Source organism: Budorcas taxicolor, chromosome 21, assembly GCF_023091745.1.
Source record: "Budorcas taxicolor isolate Tak-1 chromosome 21, Takin1.1, whole genome shotgun sequence".
Taxonomy (NCBI): Eukaryota; Metazoa; Chordata; class Mammalia; order Artiodactyla; family Bovidae; genus Budorcas; species Budorcas taxicolor.
This window is the reverse complement of record NC_068930.1, coordinates 10,230,642-10,254,556: the sequence shown is the minus strand read 5'-3', so window position 1 is coordinate 10,254,556 and position 23,915 is coordinate 10,230,642. Positions and strand designations below refer to the sequence as shown.

The 23,915-nt window shown below is 52.4% G+C and overlaps 1 protein-coding gene across 1 annotated transcript in view; it reads right to left on the bottom strand.

Annotated features, from left to right (window-relative positions):
* IGF1R (insulin like growth factor 1 receptor) overlaps positions 1-23,915 on the bottom strand; it is a 314,862-nt gene that overhangs the window by 244,827 nt on the left and 46,120 nt on the right. Inside the window, exon 2 of the mRNA XM_052659610.1 lies at positions 16,502-17,047. Within this exon, the coding sequence (XP_052515570.1) occupies positions 16,502-17,047 (546 nt within the window). The remainder of the gene's footprint in view (positions 1-16,501; positions 17,048-23,915) is intronic.

Here is a 23,915-nt window from a genome sequence, read left to right as displayed (position 1 = left end):
AAAGGCTAACTCACTCAGCGTCTACTAGTCCACTAGTTCAAAGGCTAACTCACTCACTCAGCGTCTACTAGTCCACTAGCTCCAAGGCTAACTCACTCAGCGTCTACTAGTCCACTAGTTCAAAGGCTAACTCACTCACTCAGCGTCTACTAGTCCACTAGCTCAAAGGCTAACTCACTCAGCGTCTACTAGTCCACTAGTTCAAAGGCTAACTCACTCAGCGTCTACTAGTCCACTAGTTCAAAGGCTAACTAACTCACTCAGCATCTACTAGTCCACTAGTTCAAAGGCTAACTCACTCACTCAGCGTCTACTAGTCCACTAGCTCAAAGGCTAACTCACTCACTCAGCGTCTACTAGTCCACTAGCTCAAAGGCTAACTCACTCACTCAGCGTCTACTAGTCCACTAGCTCAAAGGCTAACTCACTCACTCAGCGTCTACTAGTCCACTAGTTCAAAGGCTAACTCACTCAGCGTCTACTAGTCCACTAGTTCAAAGGCTAACTCACTCACTCAGCGTCTACTAGTCCACTAGCTCAAAGGCTAACTCACTCACTCAGCGTCTACTAGTCCACTAGCTCAAAGGCTAACTCACTCACTCAGCGTCTACTAGTCCACTAGCTCAAAGGCTAACTCCATCAGCGTCTACTAGTCCACTAGCTCAAAGGCTAACTCACTCAGCGTCTACTAGTCCACTAGTTCAAAGGCTAACTCACTCAGCGTCTACTAGTCCACTAGTTCAAAGGCTAACTCACTCACTCAGCGTCTACTAGTCCACTAGCTCAAAGGCTAACTCACTCAGCGTCTACTAGTCCACTAGCTCAAAGGCTAACTCACTCAGCGTCTACTAGTCCACTAGTTCAAAGGCTCACTAACTCACTCAGCGTCTACTAGTCCACTAGCTCAAAGGCTAACTCACTCAGCGTCTACTAGTCCACTAGCTCAAAGGCTAACTCACTCAGCGTCTACTAGTCCACTAGTTCAAAGGCTAACTCACTCAGCGTCTACTAGTCCACTAGTTCAAAGGCTAACTAACTCACTCAGCGTCTACTAGTCCACTAGCTCAAAGGCTAACTAACTCACTCAGCGTCTACTAGTCCACTAGCTCAAAGGCTAACTCACTCAGCGTCTACTAGTCTACTAGCTCAAAGGCTAACTCACTCAGCGTCTACTAGTCCACTAGTTCAAAGGCTAACTCACTCAGCGTCTACTAGTCCACTAGTTCAAAGGCTAACTAACTCACTCAGCGTCTACTAGTCCACTAGCTCAAAGGCTAACTCACTCAGCGTCTACTAGTCCACTAGTTCAAAGGCTAACTCACTCAGCGTCTACTAGTCCACTAGCTCAAAGGCTAACTAACTCACTCAGCGTCTACTAGTCCACTAGCTCAAAGGCTAACTCACTCAGCGTCTACTAGTCCACTAGCTCAAAGGCTAACTCACTCAGCGTCTACTAGTCCACTAGTTCAAAGGCTAACTCACTCAGCGTCTACTAGTCCACTAGTTCAATGGCTAACTCACTCACTCAGCGTCTACTAGTCCACTAGCTCAAAGGCTAACTCACTCAGCGTCTACTAGTCCACTAGCTCAAAGGCTGACTAACTCACTCAGCGTCTACTAGTCCACTAGCTCAAAAGTTAACTCTACTAGTTCAAAAGTTACTACATCGAAAGTTAACTCATTTAGCATCACCTGGAACTACAAAACCCTAGGAGAAATACAAATTTGTTTAATTCTTTCCATTTTCTCAAAATCTTAACCACTGATCCAAGTAACTGTGGATGGACCTACACGGTTCCCAAGCTTTTCCAGCCTGCTAGCTAAATTCGATCTCATTACCATGATAAAAATTCTGGGAAGCCTTGGTCTTCTGAGCGTGCAACACAGGATGAGAGAATCAAATCCATTCAGCTTCAATCTACTGCTCCACTTAATAAACAAAAAATGTTAACAATGTGCACTTTGAAAGGAAATTTAAGTGGTTTCATAATGCAGATACTGTGAGTTTTCCCACGACGTTAAATGAAGGCTTATGACAAGAGTTTAATGAGCTGTTATCCAATATCTTCCAGGCCTGGGGATTTCAGCTTCTTCCCCTCTGGAACAGAGGTTGCTCAGAAAGCATGATCCGTACTAAACGGAACTGCCCTCCTCAAACGTCTTCACTTTTATAGTCTATAATCCAAGTCACTCTACTAGCAGGCAGAAAAATCCCAGTCAGCTTCAAAACTCCCTCATCTTTCTATTACTTCAAATGACAACCTGTTCCCAGTACTTCATCTTCGCAGTAAGTACCGGGAGCTGAAAAGATGAAATCAATTTCACATTTCTTTCTGCCGTTTTACATGACTTATTTGTTTCAGCAGATCCTCTTTGCCACAAATCCTCCCTTTGCCCATTCATGTCTGCATACTTAGCATAGATTTAATATTTCTCTAGGCCAAAGATCATACACTGAGTTTTTCTCTAACTGGGAGATAGACAGGAAGAGAGGGAGGGGGCTGTCTGGGATCCCTTTGTTGCCACAAAGAACAGTTCACAGCAAGACAAGTAACACAAAACTTAAATCGGCAGCCCTACACATCAGATCCAGAGAGGGGGAAAAAAAGAATTGAGATGTCCTGAGCCTGTTCTGGTTCCAGACACGGTCAGACATTTCACTGACCTTATGTAATAAAACTTGCTTGGTGGCCCTGCTGGAACAGGGAATCTAATCCAGACATGGGTCACAAATCCGCACTTCATAAACATCATGACGTGAGTAATGAACCCAAAGTCCGCCACGCAGTAACCAACCAGAGTCCTCCAAGGGCAAACACTGCACCTTCTGGTGGACATGTCCTGGAATCAGCTTGGAATCCCCCCTCCCAGCTGAGAGGGACGCCGGAGCGCTGAGTCCTAGCTGCTGCTGTTTCCGCTGCTCATCCAGCCTTGTCCCCCAGGTCTGACTACCTGGGAAGTGCTAAGCCCTCAGGGAGGATTGTTTAAAAGTCAGATAGAATGGAAACCACCAATTTCCCACCATCACCCATGCCTTAACCATCGGTCAGCAAAGGCACCACCTTCTGGGATAAAGTTCAACAGGTCTCTTCTTCCGAGAACCAAGCTGTGGGCAGTAATTCCACGCAAACGATATCTCAGCTGAACAGGCTTGGGGCGGGACCGCCGGCGGACACCTTAACCAACACGCAGACTTCTGCTTTTGTGAAATGATACCCTCCACATTCCATACGACTTGCAAAGTTCTGAAATGCAAGCTGTTCACGGGTTGAGGGCCGGGTATACAGTGCTAGGCAAAGCACGCTGGCACGTGCTGCGTGAAAGGCCTCTACCTCACTTGAGGCACACGCTGTTTCCACACAAAGCTCCAGATTCAGAACTCTGCCCGCTCTGAGCTCTTAGCGCTTGCTGCCTCGCCTCCTCTTCAGGCAAAAATCGTGGAGTATCTCGTCACATGGAATAAGCTGCGTGTGTGTCTCTCTGGAATGTCCTGTGCTTTTATCTTATCTCAAGATAAAATACTAAGTTTCTGGCATCTCATATTGCCTGGCATGGGACCTGCACACAACAGGCTGACTGATGGAAACTGGGGGAATCTTGGCCAGGTAACAAGTGTCAAAACCTGCACAGACACATCAGGAGCGAAATCAGATGTTACTTATAACTCACACCTTTTTGCCATTCTCCCTTACCACAGGAATGAGATACACAAAACACAGCCTCTTTCACCTCATCAATGAGACTGGATTTATGTTAAGGAGAATGGTAAGGAGGAGAAACAGGCTCAGCAGAGGTGAAGGGTCCCCCAAGTCTCGTGTGCCCACATCCTCTCACACCCCCGCACTCACTCAGTTGCTCTTAAACTCTACTGATATTTAGTTTATTCATTCCAACTACAAGATCAGGCACCCAGTCCTATCACTTCATGGCAAACAGATGGGGAAACAGTGGAAACAGTGACAGACTTTATTTTCTTGGGCTCCAGAATCACTGCAAATGGTATCTGCACCCATGAAATTAAAAGACACTTGCTCCTTGAAAGAAGAGCTATGGAAAACCTAGATGGCAAATTAAAAAGCAGAGACATTACTTTGCCAACAAAGGTCCCTCTAGTTAAAGCTATGGTTTTTCCAGTGGTCATGTATGGATGTGAAAGTTGGACCATGAAGAAACCCGAGTGCTGAAGAATTGATGCTTTTGAACTGTGGTGTTGGAGAAGACTCTTGAGAGTCCCTTGGACTGCAAGGAGATCCAACCAGTCCATCCTAGAGGAAATCAGTCCTGAATATTCATTAGAAGGACTGATGCTGAAGCTGAAATTCCAATACTGTGGCCACCTGATGTGAAGAACTGACTCATTGGAAAAGACCCTGATGCTGGGAAAGATTGAAGGCAGGAGGAGAAGGGGACAACAGAGGACGAGATGGTTGGATGGCATCACCGACTTGATGGCCATGAGTTTGAGCAAGCTCTGGGTGTTCGTGATGGACAGGGAAGCCTGGTGTGCTGAAGTCCGTGGGATCACAAAGAGTCGGACACGACTGAGCAACTGAACTGAAAACCATATGTGTCATCTAAAAACATGTTATAAATCCCATTTTATATTAATAAAATTCCTATACCCATCAAGACTGGGCCTAGCACCAAGACTGGCACTCAGGACCCCAAACTCTGACTGGGCTCACTCTCACCCCGACACAACACGAAGAGTGAGGACCCCTTAGCCTGCAGGTCCCGGGCACCTCCACTCCTCACGACCAGCTCCCCCAGTCTTCATGAGAACCGTCCCACTCAGATGCGGAAGCTCTGCAGGGTCAGGCCCACCAGGGAGACAGATTTCTGCAGAACATGTCCTCCTTGCCTTCCTCCAACCCTAGCTGTGAGGCTGGAGAACCAAAATTTATAAACAGCGAACAAGCTGGAACCCACAGTGGCTCATCATTGACCTGGAGAAAGAGACAAGTGTCGAGTGCACAGGGCCTTCTGAAACCACCGACAGAGCTCTGAGAGGCATCGTCACCGACCAGGAACAGGGCAAAGACCCCACACTCACACGTGGGCCTTGCAGGTCTGTGAGCCCCTCACGAGAGAGACTCAGGGAAGTGTCCTGGAAGAGCAGACTCGAGCCAAGCCGTGACAACCCCACAGATGATGGTTAAGGATCCATCATGAAGAGCATGGCCACAGCAAAATCTGCTCAGCCCGAACTCGCTGTGTGCACGCCCCACAGCCAGGCTGCTAGGACCAGCACGTAGAGCAGAACGTTCCCCACTCCCAGGCTGCTCAGCAAGTGCTGCGATTCCACCCTGACCGTTCAGAAGTGCTTCTGAGCACACGGCACCTTGGCAGGATCACGGGAGACGGCAGCCGCTGGCCACGAGAGCCGGAAACGCTCACAGGCCCGTCAGCTTGCTCCGGTTCCGGGTGAAGAAGGAGAGCTTACTTGAGCTGAAAAGAATGATTTAAATGAACTTAAATTCGTGAAACATAACCGTATTAGATGGGGGTTTCTAAAAATACTTGTGAATAATTCACTTTGGTTACAGCAAAAGCCAGACCAGAAAGAGTCACATCAAAGACACAAGCCCAACATAAATTCTACTCAATTTCCTACTCTCAATGCCTGTCTAACTGCTTTTCTTGCCTTCCACCCTTTCACTGAGATGGTTCGTTGGCCTATGCTCTATCTGCTGCCCCCCGGTGAGCTCGTCAGAGCCCACTGATTGTAGCCCACCCTCCGAAGCCCACTTTGGGGGCCTGTCCCGAAGGAAGGGTAGGGCCCATCCCCAAAAAGAAGGCAACTGCTTCACACCGCAGCGAGCTTGGAACATGTTATCTCGTGCCCTAGCAGTGCTTCCCCAAGTCCAGGGCCAGCAGCACCATCCCAGGTCCCCAACACCTTCCAGCGCAGCAGGGAAACAGAGCTGGACTCGCTCAGTTTAAGCGATGAGGAAACCAGGGAGCAGGCAGGGAAAGGGCTGGCGCTGGGCCGCTCAGCTAAGCGGCAGCAGCAGCATCTGGCCAGTGCTTTCTGCGGTAAACAGGGATGCTTATGTGTTCACAGTTTCCATGCAAATTCCATCAGCTCATGAGGCAGGGGGGCCCCCTACTCCTTCCTGTCTTTTGACCACCCACCACCTGCCTCTCCAGCTTGGCTTCAGAGATGAGAAGATGCTGACAAGAGGTTTGCTTTTATTCTGCTAATTGTGGAAGGGTTTAAGACTGAAGGTTGAAGAGCTGGCATATGAAAGTCCAAGCTTCACACTTAAAAAAAAAGAAAACAATAGGCACCAGGCTTGTTGCAAAGAGAATCTGCGCTGGCTCACACTAAACCGATCACCCAAACCAGTCACCTTTTGTCTGCTCGCGGAAGGGGTGGTCTGAATACCATCCCCATCACCATCCAATTCCCCCTTACACACCTTCAGAGGCTCCTCTCTAACCACCGAGGCTCTCCATGAATTAGAACAGTGCCCAACAAGACAGAGTTGCATTTACCCAAACAGTCCAAACCTTCCCATGAGGCCAAGTCAAGCCGGGTGTCTGAAGTCCCCAACTTCACCGCACAAGCATGACATTCACTGAATCTGTGTCTGCAGCCTCACCACTCCCTCTGCCTGATAACGGGCAGAAGGCCCAGCGGGCACAGAGAGCTGTCGTCTCTAAAACGGAACATCAAACTAATCCTGCAAAACAAATTTATCTTACAATGACAGTCTGTTAAGTTGGCTGTGGCTGTTTTATCAATCGCCTCTCAATAAAATTCTGCCTGATGGAAGCAGACCCAAAAGTTCACCCCCCGCCTAGGCGCCCATCTCGGGCATCCAGTGACTTTTCCCAAGGATATTTTTCTTAGCAAACAAGAAATATTTGTGGATCTAAAGAAGCATTCTTCTGAAAAAATGATACATTCTCAGAATTCTATTCATAAGCAACGATGGTATCAAGATCCTGAGAGTCTCAACTCCCACAGTGGATGTGAAAGGACAGTCAGGATGCGGGGGTGGCCGAGGACGGGCTGGACGGGGGACCCCGGCGATCTCAGAGGATGACACCCCATCACCTAAACTGTACCCCCAGACGGTGCACCCAGACCACTAGTGAAGTTACTTCTGAGGGGGAGCCCGAGACCCCCATCCTGCACCCAGGCGGGCTGCTCCGTCTTCCCTCATGAATGGAGGAGAACTCACGGGCCATTTCCCACAGCCCTGCTTAAAAACCTGTTCCAGAGCTTCTCTGACACAGTTACACAAATGCTTCTAAAAGAATACTGGCGTATTAAGAAAGAATCCCATGACTTCTAGTCCATGGAAGAAGAGAACAAAAATACATCCTATAACCTGAGAAGCAGTCTAAGATCCGAATAATATCATCAACTTAGCCAGGCACAAGGGGCCATTCAGAGGTCAAGAAGTCAGGACAGAAACATCACACTGGGAACCTCAGGAACAAAGTTCTTTGCCTTTTCTGGACTCAGGGAATCTGAGCAGTTTCCATTTGTCTCCGTATTACCACCCAATACCTTCTGGGGTTAAAAAAAAAAGTCTTAATTTGAACACTTTGGCTGTCCAGGAAGTGCTTCTAATAATAGCAACCTTCATCTTGCTTTTTTTTTGTATCCCAGACTCTATGCTTCCCCATTTTGGGGCTGGGGGGGGGGGGGGGCCCTTTTTTTACTACTAAGCCCAACTACCCGGTCTCGGCAGCTGCTAAAAACCATCCAAGCCCTTTGCATCTATCCGGAAATCCAGAATGGCAGCCTGGGTTCACAGATCTGCTGCCAAGGGCAGACGGAGGCCCCTTGCAGCTGGGCCCTGCTTCCCGGGGCTCCAGGGCAAGACGGCCTCCCTGCACCGGCCCCCAAACCTCGACCTTCCCCCAGCCCCTTCATTAGGACTCGCAAAAACAAGGAGGAGACAGCTCCGCAAGGGTCGCTCCATCCGCACAGCCTCAACGCAGAGTCCCCAGGCACACTGCCTCTGTTCCCATCCCACGTGGGTGCCATGGAAAACGGCACAAAGAGAGGAAAGGGGGCCGGGTGGCTGCTTGTGACCATGGCCGAGAAACAAAAAGCGACCTCTGTTCAATAATGAGCTGAAACAGAAGCCAGGCTTCCGGGAGAGGGCCTGCATTCCTGCACAGCATTTTCCCACCCACCTGATCCCCTCGAACGGAAGGAAGACCTCAGGGAGGACAGAGGGAGCCAGTGTGTGTTTCCTGCACAGGGCGGGGGGCGGGGGGTAAGAGGAGAGAAAGAAAACAAAACAAAACAGCCAAAGCAGGCGAAGGGACCGGGTGGGAGAACACAGGGGCAAGCACGTGCACGCGTGCACGCACACAGCAAGTGCCACCCAAAGAAGGGCGTGAACAGGCACACTCTGCAGCGGGCATGCGGCGAGCTACCTTGGCTCTGCGGGACCTGAAGCTGTCACAAACAAAAGTGTCCAGCCTCGTTATCTTTACCCCAAACTGCCCCACTCGAACCACTTTGCTGCTCTCTGAGGAAAACACGTTTTTTAAAAAGATAATATTTAAGGTTAGTATCAAACAAGAATCTTGTTGTTGATATTCTTAATTCTTCCCAACACCCAGCCTGCAAACGCAATAAGTTCACAGGGTTTGATAACCAAATAAATACAGTTCACCTGTAACTGCAGAGGCCCCTACCTGCCTCCCTATACGGACATCTGTCCTCACTGAAGCTTCTCTCAAGATACAGCTTATCTGGACAGACATAGGAATTTGAACAATTTGGATTAAATTAGCGAGACCCACTCCTACGCTGTGCCACGCTATTTATGATCACTGAATTCTTGCAATCTAGAAAAAGTAATGCAGAAAGACCACAGAAGACGCAGCAATAAACAGACACAGAACGCTCAGAATGTTAAATGCTCTCAGAACGCAGCTTAGGCATTTAGTTTTTAGTTTTTAAAAAGACCAGCAGCTGCTACCATTTGCTAAGAACCTACTGTGTGCTGGGCCCTGTCTGGTGCTTTCGGACCTGCCCAGCCCCGCTTCACATGGGAGACGGGGCCTGGCAGCCGCGCCTCGGCACCTGGGGGGACAAGAGCAGGGCAGCGGAGCCCGCTCAACCCACAAGCTGCTCTCAAACCTCCGCCACATGATGCCATTGTCCATGCTGGAAGGCAGTTTATTTATTTGAGCCCCATTTTGTAAAAAATTACATATTCTTGCAAATATCAACCATAAATGCCACGATGGTCCACAGGGGTAAAGCCACACCGTCCAGGTGCAGGGCCGCCTAAACATCCCCGAAGACCGGTGAGGTAGAGGGTGGCAGGCACGCTGTGCTTAGCTGCTGCCTCCAGGACGCTTCCAGGGATGAATAAACACGCTGGGAAATCAGGAATGAGGCGTGGCCGCTCACGGCACCCTGAGAATGGCAGAAGAGCCACCACGCTGGCCCTGGGGGAGCACCGACTCCCCTGGACGGTCACCCTACCCTGTGCATGCAGGCCCCCAGGAGCCCCATCCCTCCCTGACCCGAGATGCCAGCTGTCTCCCCTGAGATTGAGAAGGCTCCCCCTCACCTCCCCCTGCAGGCCAGGGACTGAGAGGACAGGCCATCGGCCCACACAAAACCCAGCCCTCCTGACAACGTCCAGCGCAGGCTGCGTTAGCCAGCGGCAAAACCCAGAATGGTCTAGATTTTGGATTTCCACCAGGGATTCCCTTCCTCCCTATAAAAGACCTCTGTGCGTGTGTGTGCTAAGTCACTTCAGTCGTGTCCAACTCTTTGTGACCCCCATGGACTGTAGCCCACCAGGCTCCCCCGTCCCTGGGATTCTCCAGGCAAGAACACTGGACTGGGTTGCCATTCCCTCCTCCAGGGGATCTTCCGACCCAGGGATCAAACCCATGTCTCCTGCTTTGATCTGCTGCTGCTGCTGCTGCTAAGACGCTTCAGTCGTGTCTGACTCTGTGTGACCCCCATGGACTATAGCCCACCAGGCTCCCCTGTCCCTGGGATTCTCCAGGCAAGAACACTGGAGTGGGTTGCCATTTTCTTCTCCAATGCATGAAAGTGAGAAATGAAAGGGAATTCGCTCAGTCATGTCCAACTCTTAGCAACCCCATGGACTGCAGCCCACCAGGCTCCTCCGTCCATAGCATTTTCCAGGCAAGAGTAGTCTTTACCACTAGCGCCACCAAACGACCTCTACATTTCTTAAATCCAGATTCCCAAGTTAGGCACAGTGATAAACAGATGACTATTCTGTTTAATATCCTGTGTGTTGCAGACAGATATTCTGTCTCCTGCCCACGATGTGCCCAGAACACCCTGGCTGTCTCTCGCTTCCTCCAAGTCAGGGGCGCCTTCCGTCCCAAGACATGTCAGAGACTCCTCCTCCTATAGCCTGAGTCCCAGAGTCACACCACGTGCTAGGAGGAGAGGCCTGTCTCCAAGTCATGGCTCCCAGCTCCACCGCCAAACCTAAGTCTAACCCACCCCATGCACTCAAGTTGAGCAACGCAGTCCAGGCCAGGATTAGCCACGGGCCCACATGTTCCACATCATACCCACTTTCACAGGCAATGTCATGCTGGCATCCACACATGGAAAGTGAGATAGAAATATTAACGCAACAAAAGAAGGAGGCTTTTTAGGAGTAAAAAAAAAAAAAAAACTAGAATGGTCTTATAAGTAGGCTTAACTAATGAAATGGGAAGGGACTCCAGAATATTTTCCAAAGACCTAGAATTTCAAAAAGCACCCTAGGAGACATATTCTGAAAGCTTTTTCATCTCCAAGATGAGATCCCTATTAAAAAAAAAAAAAAATACTCCTGAAGGGAGCATGGGAGAGTGACACCTTAACTAGGTGACGTCCAGCCAAGAATGACGCCTTTCAACAAGGCATGGGGACTAAGAGCTGGGGTCAGCTAAGAGGGTCCCTGGGACACAGGGGCACAAACTGCCTCCCCATCTCGGGAACAGGGTCACCATCAGGGAGCAGAAATGCCATCTCCACGCGTGACTATAAAAGGCAGAGAAAGGAGGCCTGGGGCATGTGACCCCCTTTCTAAATAAAGAAACCCCCACACTGGGCTCAGCTGACCGGAGCAGGGGCCTTCCAGGGGAAGAGAGGCTGCAATTGACATGTGAGCCGGAGCCCCCCGGATGGCCTGCCCCCTGCCCCCCACTGGACAAGCGGGCCCCCCTCAGCCCTGTGCACACACAGGCCCTGCCCTAGCCTGCCACGGCAACACAGGACACAGAACTTCATGGAACGAAAACGAGAAAAAGAAAAAGCAGAACCGTTACGATGAAGTAATGCATAATCACACACCCGGGCTCTCCCCACTTACCTCAGTCCAGCAGGTGGTTTACAGACACTAATAAGTCACCACTTTCCCCCATCGGGCCTGACACAGCAACACAAGCAAAGGAGAAGGGCACAAGTCCACCCCTCACTCCAGGATCACCCTCCTGAGGAGAGTCTGATAGAAACAGGAGAACCTACTTGGGGGAAAATACAGGATTCTCTGTTACACCACCTGTCTATATTTTAAGTCCCTGGCCCCTGGTTGGTGAGACGGCAGACAAACGTGTTCCACTTGTCAATGAAGGGAGCCAGTTTCTGCCTTCTCCTTGAAAGCGCCAACCTGTCTCCCTGGTTTCTCTTTTCTGAAGGTGGTAGGAAAAACACCGAGCTCCGGGCCGCCGTCCCCAGACAACGCTCTTTGGACGGCAGGAAGGCAGCACTGCAGTGAAGCCAGCCCGGTGGGGCTCCTGGCAAAGCCCAGGACCGCTCACTGGTGGCACCGTGATGTCAGGGACCTCACGGTGTTCACCCTGACCACTTAGAAAGTACTTGGAGACTAAGTCCAGCAGTAAGTTTTCAGATTTTTTTTTCTGGTTGGCAGTGGGTACCACACTTGAAATCTCATACCAGAAACCCAGAAGGTAAGCACACACCACACAGGGTCAGGGCGTTGCACCGGGCAGGGAGAGAACTTCAGGTGCCCCGGGAAGTCCACCCTGTTCCCTCCCTGCACGCAGCCAACCTCTGGACGATAAAGAACAGCACCCTCGGGCCAGGCTTCAGCTTTCGGGATGGGTCACGCCCTCTCCACCCTTCCCCATCATCCCTGGCCTTGGATCATTCTGACCAGGGCAGGGCACGGCGGGGGTGACCCTGGGGAGCAACGACCGTGACAGTGAGACGGGAGACGTCCGCCTTTTATAATCCTCGCAGCTCCTGGCTCACTGAGCAGTTACTCCACACCGCTCTCTGCACGAGGGGGAAGATGCATCTTCCTGACAACCCGTCTCTCACAAAGCAGGAGCAAGCTCACCCCTGGGCGATGGCCAGACTGGCCAGGTGTTGGAGGACATGCCCAGAATCTACTCAGCACCTCAGACAGGCGTCTCCTCCTCAGGAAGAGCCCACCAGAGCCCACCAAGCTCCCCAGGCCTCCAGCAGCGGGCAGCCAGCTGCTCAGCGGGGCCACAGACCCGCAGGCACAAGGCCAGGTGCAAGGCCCGCTTTGTGGGCTGCTTGACAGATTCCAGGGAGAGCAGCCTGTGGGTCAGCGTGCGTGTGGGCAAGGCCACTGGGGCGAGGTGGACAGGCAGGGCAGCCAGGGGGAGGCCGTGTCACTGAACCAGCAGAGGGGAGACACAGGAAGACTGATTGCAGAAACACCTCGCATGGAAAGGGCTCGGTGTCCAGCTGGAAAAGGAAGCATCCACATGGTACCCAAGTGTCTGACACAGGAGCTCGGAGAACAGGAACACTGCCCATGCAGAGGGGAATCGGAGAGAATGCTGGGCTGGAAGTGAGGAGCCAGGAAGACCGTCAGACGCTGACACCGCACAACTGAGTGTTTCTCTGTAACATCTAAAATCTCACACACATCCTTGACTTGACACCTCTCTCCAGATGTCCCCCACATCTGTACCTGAGATGCCCATGGGGGTCCAGACATGACTGGGGATGGTCTGAGCTGGAGATGGGGTTTGGAGGCCAGATGCAGGTGGGAGGCTGCTGAAGTGGCAGGCGAGATACTCCGGGGGAGAGGACGGTGGGAGATGGCCCAAGGAGAGCAGTGGCTAGAGGCTGGACCCAGAAGAGGAGCCAGAAAGAAGGCCGCAGCGTGAGCAGGAGGAGGACCAGTGAGGCAGGCGGGCAGGGAGGGCGGGGCCAGCGGTGGGCAGCTCAGGGGGCACCACCTACCAGCTCACGGCAGGGAAGAGCCACACTCGAGCTCTTTAAAGGCCACTCACTTCCTAGGAGTGAGTAACTCACCAACATAAAACCACCCCTGGAAATCAGAAGATGGACGCGGGCAGGGAAGCCCCAGCACAGTAGCTTCTTTAATGAGGCGGGTGGCTGTCAACGAAGCCACCTGCCCCTGCAGAGTCAGGGTCTACAGAAGGGGATTAAAGGGGAGCATCAGGGAAGAACAGCCTATGGGCACCCCATAATTGAGTGCTTCTCCGTCCTGTCAAAGATCTCACACACATCCTTGACCTGACACGTCTCTCCAGAAGCCCCCCTCCGTCTGGAGCCAGCCCCGGGGAGGATGGGGTGCTGCTGTGCTTCCTCTTTTCAACTGGCCATCTTCACATTCACGGGGACCCCGAGGCAGACGTTCTGGCTGGACTCAGTGCCCCCATTCTGTCTGGACTCAGCGCCCACCTGGCTCCTTGGACGACCCCTCGGATCTGCCTAGAGAGGTATGGAGCACCGCGGTGAGAGAGGACTTCTGCGGGCCAGAACCCAGCGCCTTCCACGGCATGCTCTGAGGCAGCGCCCTCTGAACGTATCAGAGTGCGAGCTCCACCTGTGACTTCAAATCTTCTAGGAGCCCCATTAAAAACTGGAAAGAAACAGGTGAAACTAACTATAGTAACGCTTCACTCCCTCCGTCTAAAACATCATTTTAACATGTGATCAATACACAAAATATTAAGGAAATACCTTTCTCCCCCATATTATGCTCTGAAATCCAGTGTGTATTTCACACTTAAAAAAAAGAAATCTCAATTCAGACAGGCCACAGTTCAAGTGCTGGACAAGACACGTGTGGCTAGTGGCTACCATACAGGACCGTGCAGGTCAGAAGGGAATCTATGCAAAGGGAAAGAATTTCGATTCAACTAGAAAATCCCCAAGACACCTGCCAACCCTGGAGTTTTCAGGATAACCTGAAGGGAAGACAATTTCCCTGAATGCTGTCATTAATTTTAAATAAATATTCCATTGTGAAATCACAGAAAAACATGGGCAGGCCTGAGACACTGGCCCGGGAGAAGGCTGCAGGGTGTGGCCTTGGGGAAGAGGGCATCCAGCCAGCAGGCCTGCCAGCATCAGACGCAGCAGACGGATGCCTGCCCCCCAGGCCTTTCTCAGGAGACTCTCCCCTTTCTCTCTCTAATCCCCCACAGCCTATGACGATGCCATGGGGCTGCTGCACGTCACAGACGAGGAAACCAAGGGCCAGCCCAAGGGTAAATGTCCAGTCACGCTACTAGGCTTGGGCCCAGAGCTCATGCCTTGCCCCTGCTCTAGGCTTCAACAAGAAGCTGGCCAGAATCCACAGTGAGACCTAAGTAAACCCTGCCTGAACCACTGAACGAGTGCCCAGCAAACGACTTTTAAGTAACACCTCCTTCAGTACAGACCTTATGAGTTTTCAAAACAGTTGTGCATACACATTTGATCACCACTAAGGAATAATATGGGGCTGCCCAATGGAGTGTTCTAAACACGGCCAACTACCGCCCAGAAGGGCTGGCTGGTCCAAGGTCACCCCCTTACACCACACCCAAGTCCAAGGTCACCCCCTAATACCACATCCAAGTCCAAGGTCACCCCCTTAATACCACATCCAAGTCCACGGTCACCCCCCTTATACCACATCCAATGTCTCTCCACGACACATGACACCTCATTTGAAGATGACTTTTTCCTTTAAAATAAAGTTTTTAAATGTCAAGACTATTTGAAAATATTCTGTGTTGTTTTCTCAGAACCAGCGGGTAAGCTAATGATAGGGTAGTGTTTTAATCAATCACAAATGTGACTTTAGCACAGTATTTTCCCCGACCCGAGCCAACAGGGATGCTCCAAGTGGTCCGATGGTGTTCTCAGCTCCTCAAGGTCCTGGTTGCAGCCTGTGGAATCCTGCCCTCACTGGACCAGTGTTCACCCGCCTGCTGACGGAGTGACAGGGAGCATGAAAGCATGCCCTGTGTCAGAGCCTCCTTTCTCTGCTTCTGCCCTGGGCTGGCAGGAAGCTGAAACAACGCTACCTGTGGGGTCTGGCCTTGGTCTGTTTATCTTACACACGTCACAGTTAGGCAAGCCTACCAATTCGGGATTTCTTGGCTCTCCGTGGCCAGCTGGAGTATGTGGGCTCCTTGAGGCTCTAACCGGGCCAACCACTGAACTATTTATAGGTACCACTGTGCTTTCCAGCCAGCGAGGGGAACCCTCCTGGACAACAGACCTAAACACTGCCAAAAGCAAGGAGACAAAGGCCCAGAGTCACATTGCAACACCCAACAACCCAGCGCTCAAGGCGTGGGTCACAGTCAGGCAAGAGTTCAGCTATACTCAGAGGAAATCACGCACAGCAGACAAACAAACAAGAAGCTTCCAGGCGCCACCACCTGACCCCCAAGAGCAGTGAACACGTTTCAAAGTTCTTTCACTAAGTGGTTTCACAAGATCTGCACAGTTCTTCAAGAAAGAGGTAGACAAGAAAGGAAGCAGAAGCCTGGGGTGTACAAATGAGCTTGCTGCACAGCTAGCCACCCGCCAGGTCAGCCTGAACCCGGGGCTCCTAGACACGGCCCAGGGCCCCTCTGCCAGCACCGCCCTGGCTGCGCTCCATCAGGAACCAGGACGCGCAAGCCCTGGAACTTCATCATTAAGGACCAAGGACGGGCTGCAGCTCAGCACTTTCACAGGACGTGAGTCCGTCTTCACCTCTCCTCGACTCCGTGATAATCCAGGTGTACTCACGCTAAGGAAGCCCTACGTTACCAAAAAACCTCCTTTCACGCAAAGGATAAAAGAGCTGACGATACATACACAGCCCCTGACTGCCGGGACTTAGGCACTTCCCAGCACACCGGGTCACCCTGCCCATCAGAAATTCAAAGAAGCAGTTCCACAAGCCTCCCGCCCAGGAGCACAGCGCATGGTTTCTAGCGTGTCACTGGAACCGCTTGCACAGCAGCTGGGACGAGCTGCGCCCACCAGCTTCCCGATGCAAAAAGAAGCCCCTGAGATGCCACACTCTCACGGCAACAGAGCTGCACCCACTCGGGAGAAACAGGCACCAGAAGAGGAGGGCGGACAAGGTGGGGGGTGTGGGGGGGGAGGTGGTGGTCGGGGGCGGGAGGGAAGAGGCGGAGGACCGAGGCCACAGCCTCGTCTTACTTTTCTGGCCGGAAGAGGCGGAGGGGAGGCGGGGGGAGGCAGCGGGGAGGCAGGGGGGCCGAGGCCACAGCCCCGTCTTACTTTTCTGGCAGCGGTTTGTGGTCCAGCAGCGGTAGTTGTACTCGTTGTTGATGGTTGTCTTCTCGCACAGCGGCTTCTCCTCCATCGTCCCCGGGCACAGGTCCCCACATTCCTTGGGGGGCTTGTTCCCCACAATGTAGTTGTTGGATGCGGCGTCCAGGATCAGGGACCAGTCGACCGTGGACAGGTAGCAGAGGTCGGCGTTCTTCTCGATCCGGATGGCCCCGCGGGTGATATTCCGCAGGTTGTAGAGCCCGATGTCCTTGAGGTTGGTCATCTCGAAGATGACCAGGGCGTAGTTGTAGAAGAGTTTCCAGCCGCGGATGACCGTGAGGTTGGGGAAGAGGTCGCCCAGGCTCTCGAGGCCGGCCACGCGGAACAGCAGCAGGTACTCGGTGATGACGGTGAGCTTGGGGAAGCGGTAGCTGCGGTAGTCCTCGGCCTTGGAAATGAGCAGGATGTGGAGGTAGCCCTCGATCACCGTGCAGTTCTCCAGGCGCTTCAGCTGCTGGTAGTCGTTGCGGATGTCGATGCCCGGCCCGCAGACTGCAGGGACACAAGAGGGGAGGGCGGCATGGGCCTCAGTTACAAGGAAAGCACATTTCACAAAGCAGTTCCCCGCCCGCCACACGGCCAGTCTCCAGGAATCCTATATGGTCCTTAAAGAAGTAAGGCCCCCTTCTCGCCACCAACTGCCGGAGGAGCAGGGCGCGGATGGACTGTCTGGGGAGCTCACTGGCCAGGTCTCCTTCGGGATGGCCTGGTGTGGCTCAGAGCACACTCACCACTGCGGAAGATGCCACCCCACCTCACCGGCGTGCAAACCACAGCCTGGAGCCCAGGGCCACACAGGGACACAGGAGAGGGTCAGGGCTGCAACCCAGGCCTGCTGGCAGGTGCCCGGCCACATACGCCCTGCCCCCAGTGCAGAGCGCAGTGCCCCATGCCTGAACAAACAGCCCCCCAGCCAAGGACAGCAGCCCACTGCCACACCAGCCTCAAGGACACCCTGCATGTCCACTGGAGGACAGGCGCCATGGCCTGTAAGGGAGGGACCCAGGAGCACATGCCCGCGTCTCCTACTTCCATCTGACATCGGCAGGTGGCTGTGGGCTCTTCCCCAGCACTGAATAAAGACAGAAAGGCTAACTCAGCAGTGAGTTAAGAACCTGTGCTTTATATGAATAAAAGAAGCATCCAATTTCAACTTTAATAAAGTGCTTTCTTAAGTGAGAAAGGACGCTTCCTGTAGAAAGGTTTGGTGATAGCAAGAAGACAATTAAAATCATCAATAATCTCAACATCCAAACATATCACTAACTGTGCCAATTACCCTTTCTCTGTAATTTAAGGTAAAGGAAATCGGACAATAATATAATGTTTTCACATATCACTAGCTGTGCCAATTACCCTTTCTCTGTAATTTAAGGTAAAGGAAATCGGACAATAATATAATGTTTTCAAACATAGTTCCTTCATGTCATATGAACATGTTACCAAGTCAACACCCTTCTACGTCACCATTTTATGAAGGAGACGGTGATGGTAAGATGTAAACACGCACCATGAGTTCGTGTCTTTCTAAACCGATGTCCTACTGGCGAATATTCAGGCTACCTCCATTCTTCCACATCATAAACAACACTCCAGTGGACATTCTCTGCAGATATTCAAAACTAATTTTTGAGGATAAATTCCTAGAAGTAGACCAACGTCAACACTGGAAACTGTTTTTAACTTTTAAAATTCTAGATATACACAAGCAAAAAAACCCTCGGTTACTATTCTCTCTTAAAAGTGTTGATAATCCCCAAACCTCCCATTACGGTTCTCAAAGTGACGTTTCCTGATTGATGCAATTTGTTAACTCGCGAAGCACCCAACACACACAGCGCTGCAGGAGACCCGGGCGCCACGCGGGAGGCTGGCGGGGGAAGACGGAGCTGAGGCCCGCGAGAGGCAGCCGCCAGCCAAGCAGGAGGGGCCGGTGCGCGCACCGCCGGCCCGAGCCACACGCGGCGCAGCCGAAAGCCAGGAGGACGGAGTCGCCCTGAAGCTTCTGCAGAGGGACGCTCCTCCCCGCGGCAGCGCCAAGAGGACTCTCACACACAGCGGCTCCCGAGGGATGGTCCTCCCTGTGGCAGCGCCAACGGGCCCTCTCACACACAGCAGCTCCTGAGGGATGGTCCTCCCTGTGGCCGCGCCAACGGGCCCTCTCACACACAGCGGCTCCTGAGGGATGGTCCTCCCTGTGGCAGCGCCAACGGGCCCTCTCACACACAGCGGCTCCTGAGGGATGGTCCTCCCTGTGGCAGCGCTAACGGGCCCTCTCACACACAGCAGCTCCTGAGGGATGGTCCTCCCTGTGGCCGCGCCAACGGGCCCTCTCACACACAGCGGCTACTGAGGGATGGTCCTCCCTCTGGCAGCGCCAACGGGCCCTCTCACACACAGCGGCTCCTGAGGGATGGTCCTCCCTGTGGCAGCGCCAACGGGCCCTCTCACACACAGCGGCTCCTGAGGGATGGTCCTCCCTGTGGCAGCGCCAACGGGCCCTCTCACACACAGCGGCTCCTGAGGGATGCTCCTCCCTGTGGCAGCGCCAACGGGCCCTCTCACACACAGCGGCTCCTGAGGGATGGTCCTCCCTGTGGCCACGCCAAGGGGACTCTCACACACAGTGGCTCCTGAGGGATGGGCCTGGTTTAAAGCTGGGTATAACATGCCAGAGGCCGGAGGATAGGCAAAGCCAGATACAGTCATGGGGCTGCCAATCAGCCGGCCGGTACGGCCCGGGGTGAGAGGAGGCAGAGGACGGGAGTCTGGCCGAGCACAAGTCCCATGGGGTCATGGCTGTGACCTCAGGAGGAGGCCTGTGTGAATACTCCTGGGTCAGAGAGACGCCGCAACAAGGCGGCTTCTTGGAGAATTAACCTCGTCATCTAGGGCAAGACTCAGAGTGGAGGAGAGGCGGAAAGGCAAGAACAGAAGGCAGCCCAGCGGGGGCACAGCCACAGCTGGGCAATCCGACAGAGTGGGGAGAGGGAAGCAGGGGACCCCGGCTGAACGGCAGGCAAGGCGCCAGGACCTACACCTGGAAACTTCTTCATCTGGCCCAACTTCCCCCTGCACTGGTGAGAAAAAGTCGCCTCTCAGACAGAGGAGCAGAGGAGAAAGCACGCCGGAGAACATCCGCAGCGGACAGAAGCTGCACTGGGCGCTCTGGACGCACCGTGCGTGCCCCGCCCGTGCGGGTCTCAGCAGCAGCTCACGGCACAATGCCGCCACCTCCTGAAGGAGAGGACTCCGCTTGACGGTGCACAGGTGCAACACTCCGGACCCCTCCCTCAAACCGGACACAAGGCTTTTAGAGAGTCTCTGCCCTTAGCAGCCTCACCAACAGGTCATCTCCAACCCAGCCAGCGGGGCTTTCTCCCTGGTCACAGCACCAAAGGGCTCAGCAAAGCCCCTGAGGACACCATCAAAGCCGAGGACAGTCTCAGGCCTCATCTCACTTGGCCCCGGCAGAGTCCTCTGGTCCCGCTCGCCCACCATCCGCCCTTCCTCTTTGCCCGACCTCCAAGTGCTGGCCTCCCCCACCATCACACAGGGCAACAGGCTTCCTGTGTCCTGGGCCCAGAGGCCTGAGCTCAGCAGGAGAGCACCCACCTGCCCACTCCCTGGCTCCACTTAGGGGCCTAACAACTCATGTCCTTCCCACCCGAGCCTGCCTCCCAAGCTTCCCTATTTGGTCACTGCCAGGCACCCCACTCCAGTGCTCTTGCCTGGAAAATCCCATGGATGGAGGAGCCTAGTAGGCTGCAGTCCATGGGGTCGCAAAAAGTCGGACACGACTGAGCGACTTTACTTTCACTTTTCACTTTCATGCCTTGGAGAAGGAAATGGCAACCCACTCCAGCGTTCTTGCCTGGAGAATCCCAGGGACGGGGGAGCCTGGTGGGCTGCCGTCTATGGGGTCATACAGAGTTGGACACGACTGAAGCGACTTAGCAGCAGCAGCAGCAGCAGAAGCAGTCCCATCCCTGAACTGCTTGTATCAAACACCAGAGTCATTCCCGATTCTCTCCCCCACCCCACACCACTCAGTGCAGCAATGACTCTTCTTGGGCCTCAGGCTAATTGAAATGTCAGAGAAAGACAACACTATGCTCCTAGCTACATGAGGAATCAAAAAAAAAAAAAGTCAAACTCATAGAAACAGAGTAGAATGGTGGTAGCCAGGGGCTGGGAGAGACGTTGGTCCCGGTACAAACTCGCCAGCAGGGCTGGGGGAGGGAGCGCACAGCCTGGTGACCACACTGAACAGTCCTGTATCATATATACTTGCATAGACACATGCAGAAGTCCTATTTGGGGAGGGGAGGGGATGGAGGTGTTAATGGATCTGACATCAGGGATAGTTCTGCCATGTATACATGGATCTAATGACCACATCGCACCGCTTAAACTCATGTTTATGCCCTGTCTTATTATAAGTCAGTACCATCTCAGACGTCCTGGCTGCAGCTCCCAAGCCTGTGGGAAGCTGAGTGGCTCAGGTGGTCTTCTTGCCACAAGGGCCCCTCTCTGCAGCACACAGCTCCTCACCCCCGCCACCCACTCCTCCCCACGCCAGAGTGTGTCCACCCTCCCCAGGACCAAGCCCTGGTCCTTCTTCCCACACTGACCACTCCCACCACAATAGCAGCTCGAGGAGGACAGGAAGGGATTTTCCATGGAGCCCACAGTTTTACCTGCAGAGCCTGAAACCGAGCCTGTGTGCGGTCCACACGTGCGTGACACACGCGCGCAGTGGGTGTGCTTTTCTCCGCGCCCATCTGTCTCCGCCCACTGCCCTCAGTCTGACCGGAGCCACCGCATCCCTGACCTGGAGGACAGCTTGCCCAGGATCCCACTCCGACCCCCGGCCATCCCTGCCTCCTCTTCAATCAAGTACATTCCCGCTCCGCGCGCCGCAGCCCCCAAGCTCCTTCCTTCACCCCAGCCCACGGCTGCCCTGTTCCGCACACCAAAGCTCCACCAGCCCGCCCCCGCCTCCTCCTCCCTCATTTCTCTGTGTCACCCATTTCAGAGCACTCTTCAAGCCTGCAAAGTGTCAGTACCTGAAAGGATACGTTTAGCTATTTTCCCCCCGAAGGCAGAGGCTCTGCCCTGCATGCTTCCTGTTCTGTCTCCCAGGCCTGGCGTCAGGCCCACAGCAGCGTCAGCGACGACGGCTGCCCAGCAGGGGCCAGGGGAGCCGCATGGCTGCTTCCCACCCCTGAGTAAAGTCAGCTGAGGGCAAACAGTGACAGCAAGGTCTCCATCAGGTTCTGCCCCTGAAGTGCTTTCCAACCCAGTCATACCACCCAGCTTTGGGCCATGACTCAACGTGAAAGTCTTCTCTTGTTTTGTACTTTTTATTTCCTCCTAAGGCTTCAGTTCAGTTCAGTCGCGTTCGACCCTTTGCGACCCCAGCATATCAGGCCTCCCTGTCCTTCACCAACTCCCGGAGCTTGCTTAAACTCATGTCCTTTAAGTCAGTGAAGCCATCCAACCATCTCATCCTCTGTCATCTCCTTCTCCTCCTGCCCTCAATCTTTCCCAGCATCAGAGTCTTTTCCAATGAGTCAGCTCTTTGTTCCAGGGGCCAAAGTATTGGAGTTTCAGCTTCAGCACCAGTCCTTCCAATGAACACCTAGGACTGATCTCCTTTAGAATGGACTGGTTGGATCTCCTTGCAGTCCAAGGGACTCTCAAGAGTCTTCCCCAACACCACAGTTCAAAAGCATCAATTCTTCGGCACTCAGCTTTCTTCACAGTCCAACTCTCACATCCATACATGACCACTGGAAAAACCACAGCCTTGGATAGACGGACCTTTGTTGGTAAAGTAATGTTGCTGCTTTTGAATATGCTGTCTAGGTTGGTCATAACTTTTCTTCCAAGGAGCAACTGTCTTTTAATTTCATGGCTGCAGTCACCATCTGCAGTGATTTTGGAGCCCCAAAAATAAAGTCTGACACTGTTTCCATTGTTTCCCCATCTATTTGCCATGAAGTGATGGGACCAGATGTCATGATCTTAGTTTTCTGAATGTTGAGTTTTAAGTCAACTTTTTCCCTCTCCACTTTCACTTTCATCAAGAGACTTTTAGCTCCTCTTCACTTTCTGCCATAAGGGTGGTGTCATCTGCATATCTGAGGTTATTGATATTTCTTCCGGCAATCTTGATGCCAGCTTGTGCTTCATCCAGCCCGGCATTTCACATGATGTACTCTGCATATAACTTAAATAAGCAGAGTGACAATATACAGCCTTGACATACTCCTTTCCTAATTTGGAACCAGTCTGTTACTCCATGCCCAGTTCTAACTGTTGCTTCTTGACCTGCATACAGATTTCTCAGGAGGTAGGTCAGGTGGTCTGGTATTCCCATCTCTTGGAGAATTTTCCTCAGTTTGTTGTGATCTATACAGTCAAAGGCTTTGGTATAGTCAATAAAGCAGATGTTTTCCTGGAACTCTCTTTTTTGATGATCCAACGGATGTTGGTAATTTGATCTCTGGTTCTTCTGCCTTTTCTAAATCCAGCTTGAACATCTGGAAGTTCACGGTTCATGTACTGTTAAAGCCTGGCTTGGAGAATTTTGAGCATTACTTTGCTAGTGTGTGAAATGAGTGCAATTGTGCGGTAGTTTGAACATTCTTTGGCATTGCCTTTCTTTGGGATTGAAATGAAAACTGATCTTTTCCAGTCTTGTGGCCACTACTGAGTTTTCTGAATTTGCTGGCATATTGAGTGCAACACTTTCACAGCATCATCTTTTAGGATTTGAAATAGCTCAACTGGAATTCCATCACCTCCACTAGCTTTGTTCATAGTGATGCTTCCTAAAGCCTACTTGACTTCACATTCCAGGTTGTCTGGCTCTAGAGGAATGATCACACTATCCTGGTTATCTGAGTCATGAAGATCAGTTCTGTACAGTTCTTCTGTGTGTTCTTGCTGCCTCTTCTCAGTATCTTCTGCTTCTGTTAGGTCCATACCATTTCTGACCTTTACTGAGCCCATCTTTGCATGAAATGTTCCCTTGGTATCTCCAATTTTCTTGAAGAGATCTCTAGTCTTTCCCATTCTATTGTTTTCCTCTATTTCTTTGCATTGATCACTGAGGAAGGCTTTCTTATCTCTCCTTGCTATTCTTTGGAACTCTGCTTTCAGATGGGTATATCTTTCCTTTTCCCCTTTGCCTTTCACTTCTCTTCTTTTCTCAGCTACCTGTAAGGCCTCCTCAGACAACCATTTTGCTTTTTTGTATTTCTTTTCCATGGGGATGGATTGATCACTGCCTCCTGTATAATGTCACGAACCTCTGTCCATAGTTCCTCAGGCACTCTGTCTATGTGATCTA